Source organism: Thermobia domestica, chromosome 2 (assembly GCF_964235325.1).
Source record: "Thermobia domestica chromosome 2, izTheDome1.hap1.1, whole genome shotgun sequence".
NCBI classification, from domain to species: Eukaryota; Metazoa; Arthropoda; class Insecta; order Zygentoma; family Lepismatidae; genus Thermobia; species Thermobia domestica.
In genome coordinates, this window is record NC_137455.1 from 192954493 (window position 1) to 192962906 (window position 8414).

At 37.8% G+C, this 8414-nt stretch overlaps 1 protein-coding gene across 1 annotated transcript; it reads right to left on the reverse strand.

Annotated features, from left to right (window-relative positions):
• Nucleotides 1–4836: 4836 nt before the first annotated feature.
• On the reverse strand, nucleotides 4837–5439 carry LOC145679293 (histone-lysine N-methyltransferase SETMAR-like). The gene has a single exon (XM_081749880.1). The coding sequence runs from the start codon at nucleotides 5437–5439 to the stop codon at nucleotides 4837–4839; it is 603 nt and encodes a 200-aa protein (XP_081606006.1).
• Nucleotides 5440–8414: the final 2975 nt, after the last annotated feature.

Consider the following 8414-nt stretch of genomic DNA (forward strand, 5'->3'; position numbering starts at 1 on the left):
AAGTTCTATTTTCAGTTGAATCGGATCTACAATGCTGCTTATTCTCATTGTTGATAATGTAAAATCGTAAAAAAAAAGAACTATAACTAAAATTTACCAGAAAAAGCGTTAATTAGAAAACAGAAATATACGTGCATACCCAGACGCTCAAAGAATAAAGCTGGAGAACTAATCTGCCACATAGTAAATGCATGGATAGTACACTTTGACTGAGATTGGTTATGATACTGACGTATAAAATATATATAGAATGTTTTAAGATTGTAGGTGTCTAGGGGAATGACAGTCAGGGGGACAGGAGTAGTCACCAGGAGGCGCTCGCATATTTTCGAAATACACTGAACTCTAGGCATAAGGCATTGTGAACGGTGTTACGCTTGGCAACAATGTAGAAAACATGAATAACGTTTATATCGCGACCACGAGTCATGACTTACATATAGCACATGGCGTGGGTTCAAATCCTGTTAGGCACTTTTTTCTTATTCTCTTATACAGATCCATAATAATAATAATAATAATAATAATAATAATAATAATAATAATAATAATAATAATAATAATAATAATAATAATAATAATAATAATAATAATAATAATAGGAACGGGTTAGATTGCAATTCAGCATTCATTTGTTTCCGTGCGATGTTGCCAAACCTAATGCCTTCTGGCTAGGGCTGAGTGTATTTCGAAAATATGCGAGGCGCTCGCCCCTCTTGCTCCCTCTGGCGTCGTTACTGATTTGAAATTACAATAGAGTCCCGATTACCCGAGTTTCGATTAACCGACGTTCTGTGTTATCCGAGCTTAATCCAAACATAAAAAAAGATAGTCTGGTTACAATGATAAACAGTTTGCAAGCCTTTGTTTCACCAACAAAGCAAAATAGAAGTTGGCGTAAAGATAACGACCCCTTTCCTTTCCCCACAACACCAGCTGACATGATATTGCGATGTCGGCGCGGTATAGCGGCCAAAAAGCGAGGCAGCTTGTAATGAAGCAGAAGGTTATAAAAGACTTTTTAAAAGATTCATATATGTATGCTAAACAGTACCTTATTTTTATTGTGTTTTACTTATGCACGTATCAATATCGAAGCTGCATTTTCTTTACTGTACTATGGCTAATTCCTTTTGTACGTATACCGTATTGTATGTCCAATGAAAATAATAAAGCCAATAATAATATATAATCGAATAAAGAGAAATAAAGGGGGCGCGATGGCTCAGTGGTAGAGCGTTCACCTCCGGTGCTTGGGGTCCCTGGTTCGATCCCAGCTCGCGCTGTGTGGACTTGTGCTGGACAAACATCGTGCTCGTGGGTTTTCTCGGGGTTCTTCCGTTTCCTTCCACTTTCTTTATTTCACCATTTCACTCATTTCTCATAATCACCGTCTCCTTTAGCCTAACCGACATAACTGTGGGACGTTAAACTTAAAGATTTCATTTTATTTTAGAGAGAAATAATCAGTGAACAACAATAATAAACAGTGGACAAAAATGTCTAAGTATCCATCTGTATTAACCGAGTTTTAGCTTATCCGTGTTAGATCCGGTCCACATTAGCTCGGATAATAGGGACTCTAGAGTACCTAAATTAATTCATTGCTAAGTAATTAGTACTACTCAATATTACTCTTTCATAGGATTTTGCTTCTTTGGATGACACTAGACATCGGATTTTTATGTAAATGCATATTTTGTTTACTTATATACATCTCTGTTAAACGTGGTAGAGATTCATAACAACAATAATACAGCTCGAATTTGAAGTTTTATAGTGCATATAAATGCATATTTCAAAGGTTAACCGTATGCAAACTCTCAGACGGCCACCGATATATATATATATATATATATATATAGTTTAAGAACATCTTTGGAATGGTTTATACTTTTCTTAAACACCTTAAAAAGCAAAAAAGATATTTTACATTTACACAGATACATATATACATATACAGGGTGTCTCAAAAGTTCCCTGACAAGGGTAACTCTGTTATTATCAGAGTTACAACAAAATGTAAGAGGGGAAACCGTCTGTAAATATGATGTTCTCAATCTAAAGTGAAGGATTTTTTAAAAATCGGATAGGCCTTTTGGGTTGCACACTCTTTATGCACCCAATGTCAAGTGAGAATGGAACGTTGCCATTTACCTGAACCCACAATATAAGGGAATGCAGTTACTGTCTTTTACTTAACATGTCAAAGGCCAACCTCCATTTGAAGCCGTAACTTCATTCACTTATGTTATGAGATAAGTGAACAATCAAGTATCAGACCAATGAGTGCTTTCATTTCTACCCGATCAGAGTCTCTATAAGTATGTTTTGAAAGTGGAATTAGAATATTTGTGTCTAGCTATAGCATTTCTTTGGTTTGTCTCAAAAACAATAGCATTTATCATTGCCTGTGAAAAGTAAGGACCACACCTCATGTTCGGAAGGATTTTGTCCGAGCACTCGAGCCTGAACAAGGGAACCCAGCTCTAATGATGTTATGCTGCAAATTCCTACGGTTCCTAGGAGTCTCTTGAGAAGACCGTGTGTAGCCATCCTTGACTACATAATTTGCCGGGGAAACATGAATTTTATTGGGTCAGGCGGTGGCAATCCTGCTAGGTCTTCAACATCTTCTTCTTCTGAATTATCTTCTTCCTCATTCTCCAACTCTTGCTTCGGTATCTACTTCTGCATCACTCGTATCGTTAGGATCGTAACCCGGGTCTGAATCCGTATCGTCAAACTCGCTAAAACTCTCACTAGAAACATCACTTTCTTCTGCCCGTAAACGACTAATACGTGCATCAAAGTGACTATCGGTTGGACGAGCAATATGTCCGCGACTAGTACAATGCATCTCCATTGCAAAAAGATTCATAGAAACATAGTTCATAAAAAAATCAAACACCAGACTTAAAACTTTTATATGCTTAACCGTATTCCCCGTCACACAGTAACAATAACAGTTCCCGTATGCCCCGTCTGTCAGACGGACTAACTCTCAAAAATTCAACTACTGCACAAAGATGCCAAGCTCATACTGAGTTGTAGAAATTCCCTGAGATGCAGGATGAAAGGGGGGAAAGGTACTGCGGAGGAGAGGTTTCTAGCGCCTTCATTGTTGCCACACCATGGAAACAAAAATACCTCCCCGTCTCACAGACGGGGCATACGGTTTAAGTGTTAAAGCATATTTTCGTGCTTAAGAGCATACTCAGCATATTCTGCAAGTTTGTATTTCAGATATACGCTTATAGCATGCAATAAATACAGTTTTAAATTGTACTTTCGATGCATTTAAATGTTTATACTTTAGAATGGCTTTTTGCATGTGGGGATGGAGGAATCCCTAGTTTATGGGGGATCTATGTTGTTAGAGCCTGTTTATTTCACCTGTGCCCTCGGAAGATATGTGAAACAAACTTCGGCTCCACCCCTGCCACCCTCTGACGATTGAAATCCTCCCTTTGCTTAGGGAAAAGAAGTGGATGACCTCAGCTTTGTTGCTAATTTGTCATTCAGTCTTTTTGGTCTTGACGAGTGAAGATCGTAGGCTACTTAGAATGGCTAACAAGACAGAGCACAGTGAAGTCCGTGAAATAATTCATTGTGGCAACGCTTCCGCAACCAACAATTGAAATATCTTAGCTGCAGCAACTTGTCCCTCCACTTTCGAGGAAGGTACGGGAAATCATATCGACAGCAGCGCTACAAGGGTACAGTTGAATTAGAAAGGCTCTAGCAGAGCAAAATAGCTGCCAAATGTAAACATGTTAACAGAAATCTGATAATGTTAGATTCATTTCAAGATCTTGTCGACATCAGTTCAAGAGAACAAGACGAGCTCAGAGAATGCTTAGCTCTAGTTGATAAAGACGAGTTTCACTCAGTTCCTGGTGAATTTGAGCGTTATGTGGAACATAAGTTGACAGGTATTCTTGCCAGAAATTCCAGCTACGAAACAGTTGAATCCAAGAGAAAATACTCTCAAGGATTATATTCCAACTTGCCAGAAAATATAGATACTAAACTTGCTCCTCTCTATAAACGTTGGTCTGGTAACATTTACTGATATTAACAGGTCATTTTCAGGCAACGAATGTTACAAATTGCCACCAGAAAATGCAGAGAACCATCTCGTGATATACTGTAAGGCTAGTTACGGGAAGGAGCAAGTCTTTAAAATCGAAAACTTTTTTTTTTTTTGTCCAGTGGGTACATATAAAAATGTGAGGATTGTATTATTTTGTGTAAAGTAAATGTACGTCTAAAATATAATTGCGAAGAAAAGCTAGACATCGTGTTCTCACATCACTGTGTTCATTCTAATCTCATAATCTGTGTATGTTAAAATATATATATATATATATATATATATATATATATATATATATATATATATATATATATATATATATATATATATATATATAAACTGTAAATACGAGGGCGGGGTGAAACGTTCTCAGCCTGACAATGAAAGAATGCGAATTTCAGTTCAAAAATGACTTTTTTTTCGACATAATCTCCCTTAATTGCAATACACTTGCTCCAGCGTTTCTGCAACATCTGTATTCCTTCCCGGAAGTGAGAGTCTGGAAGATTGTGAAAATAGTCATCCACGACCCTCTCAACTTCTTCATTCGATGTGAAGCGCTTCCCAGAAAGAAATTTCTTCAAGTTTGGGAACAGATAGAAGTCCGATGGTGCCAAATCAGGAGAATATGGGGGATGGCCGAGCAAGTCGTACCCCAAATCCCGCAGTTTTCCCAGCGCCAACGCACCCTTGTGCACAGGTGCGTTGTCCTGCTGATATATAATTTTCTTCTTCTTCTAGATAGGCCTCTTCTCGCGAATTTCGGCATCCAGCTGGTCAAGAAGGTTGGAGTAATATTCGCTTGTAATTGACCTCTCTTCTGCAAGGTAATCAATTAACAGGATCTCTTTCGCATCCGAAAACACACTGGCCATGGCCTTTCCGGCTGATACGAACGTCTTCGCTTTCTTTGGCGCTGCACCACCGGCTTCCATCCACTGCTTGGACTGCTGTTTCATTTCTGGCATGTAGTGGTGAACTAATGTCTCATCCATTCTCACAAATCGCCGCACAAAAGCAGTCGGATCCCTTTTGAATCGGCCCAAAGATTGCTGCGAAAATCGTTTTCGCATTTGCTTTTGGTTGGCAGTCAGCAAATGCGGCACCCATCTTGCACAGAGCTTTCGCATCCCTAGGGTGTTTCGCAGCCGTTCCTCCGATATGCCCACACTCTTAGCTATCTCACTTACCTTCACTATCCTGTCATCCAACACGATATCATGCACTTTTTCGATTGTTTCCGGTGTGGTTGCAGTTTTCGGCCTTCCTTCACGTGGGTTATCTTCGAGGGATGTGAGATCACGTTTAAATTTAGCTGCCCACTTTTTATCGGTTGACATGGAAGGAGCAGAATCCCCGTAAACTTTTGTCAACTTCGGATGAATTTCTGTTAATCCATCCAAAACGAAAAATTTGATTACCGCACGATATTCAAGTTTGTCCATTTTCACAACCAATACGCAAGACGTCTAACTGCAACAATGCCTGCACACAAGTCACAAAGTACTTGAGAGAACAAGTTGACAATTTTATACGAACAACTGAAAAGTGCCCCCAGGCAAGAACAATAAAATTTTGCTGATTGAAGTGCCATCTCTGGGTCAGGCCGAGAACTTTTCACCCCGCTCTCGTATCATAATAAATTCTGAGCAGAAGTTCCTGAAAGGTAAAGTACACTTCCGATATTGTATTTCACCTACAAAACTACTGTCACAACTTTGCTGCGTGTTCGAAAATGTTCTTTTATTATATTATCAATTCATATTAATTGCATATATACGAGCATGTTAAATGTATTAACACATTTAACAGCATAATTGCGTGCATACTTCATGTATTTTAAGTGTACAAAATTTCGATGTCTAGCCATTTAAAGTTATTCTGCTTTTTAAGCAGTACTGCGCCTCAGTTTATTCATTTTCCACATTCTCAACGCAAAAGCAAAAATAATATCGAGGCAAACAAAAATAGGTTCTTGCACCTGCCCACTTCGATGTCATTCACAAAACTGGAGAGGAGCGGCGATGTTGTTTGTAATAAATGTGTTGTTGATCGCGTGATATTTTTCTTTCAAGAACTAGTAAGGGTATACCCCCAGTCCTCCCCACTCTCCCCTATATCCTTGTATGTATATTTATATACGAAAATAACGTTCAATGTGTGTTAAGCCTTGTAATTTCCTGCAATTATCAACAAGTATTGATAGCCCTAATTCTGCGACGTAAATATATCTATCTTCGCATGTATTTACTGTACTTTCAAAGAGCATCTCTTTTACAATATCATAAACACATGAGTGTTTTTGTTCCCTCGATTCTTCATTAAGTTTTACGTCATGAAATTAAATCAATAAGCTCGTCACGTGATGACGCATTTCCACGAAATTTTCAATATTATTACCATATAATGAGAATAAAAGATTAGGCACATATGAATCGATGATCGAGCTAAACAAAATGACATATTTAATGGGTAAATTTTCATGCGTAGTTTTCGAGAAAATCGACAAAGGTTATTTTCTATTTACTTAGAAATTGGTATATATTAATAACGTCACTTATTAACGTGAAATTAATATTGAAGTATTCTCTCATCAAGAAGCTTCTTCGAGGGGCACAGTGGCTCAGCGGTACAGCGCTTACCTCTAGTGGCTAAACGGTTAGCGTACACGCCTTTGGCGTGGGGGACCCGGGTTCCATTCCCGGCGGGAACTAAAGTGGTTCGGATCCTACGTGAAACTGTAGATCCACGTCTCATATACAGCCTTGCTGCTGAACAGAATGCTAAACTGAAAATCAAATCAAATCAAATATAGTTTGTGGTGGACAACATCGTGTCCGTGATTTTTCTCGGCGTACTCACGTTTCCTTCCACATTCTCATTTCACCATTTTTCCATAATTATTCACTCTCTTTAATCATTGTCTCCCTTAGCCTAAAGGATATAATCGTGGGACGTTAAACTGAAAAAGATCAAACTTCTTACTATGACACCAGCAAGACGACAGTACACAATATGCTTATTAAGATGTGGCACAAAACATAGGCGCCGACTTTGGGGGGCTGGTCACTTTTGGCTCCCCCAAAATTTAAAGGTGGGGTCCTCGCCCTCAATATAATCCAGTTGAGGAAGAATTAACAAAGAGGAGCAAGAATTTCTGTCGTAAATTTCGTCGTGCCTTTAATTCAATATTAGGAACAGCCTTCTTATTCGATAGAAAGCGCCGTTTTCAAAACGATGTTTAATAGACCAATAGACCAATAATGTTTAATAGATTCGCTAATGTTTTCCTAGCGGTAGAAGAGTTGTATAACATTTTATACTCAATCTTTGATAAATGTGTTCCATCAAAAAGATATTCTCGTAACTATCCCATATGGTTCACTAGAAATATAATTAAACTTGTGAAAAGTAATAAATACCAACATAAAAAATGGAAACGTGGAGGAGTTTTTTTCAGAATATCATCACGAAAAATTTTGTAGTATTAGAGCTTGCCTTAATAGAGAAATCAACGAAGCTTATAAAAAGCATGTACACGACTGTGAACAAAATATACTAGAAAATCCAAAACCTTTCTGGTCGTATGTAAAAAACAAAACTAGAAAATCAGATCATAACACTCTTCGATTTGAAAACAATATTTTAAAAGATAACTTAGAAACTGCAAATGCTTTTGAACATCACTTTCAAAAAATCGTCAGCAACTCATCACCTACCTATGACATACAAAATACTTCAAATCTTGAAACTTCTGAAATAATTGACAACCTAAATTTTCACCCCATACAACTGACCGAAGTAGAAAATGCAATTAAAAATCTCAAGCCTAGAAGCTCCCCTGGCCCGGACAATGTACCTCCATATGTAATAAAAGGATGCGCTGAAATCCTAAAATATCCACTACTTGCTATATTTAATAAATCGCTATCGTCATCCCTGTTCCCATCTAAGTGGAAAATTTCGAATATTTTACCAATACCAAAAAGCAACTGCGACAACCATGACGTTCAAAATTATCGGCCCATTGCCTTAATATCTGCCCCAGCTAAGATATTTGAATCTATCGTTTATCAAAGAATTTTTAACCATATTCATCCTTTAATATCCTCATATCAGCATGGTTTTCTGCCGAAGAGATCTACAACAACTAATGTCGTTGAATTCATACACTTCATTGAGGAGCAAATTGACAGTAGAAATCAAGTTGATGCAATATATACGGATTTCAGTAAAGTTTTTGATACACTGGATCATGATATCTTATTGAACAAACTTATTTAACTTCACTCTCAAAGCTAGACAATTCCTAATG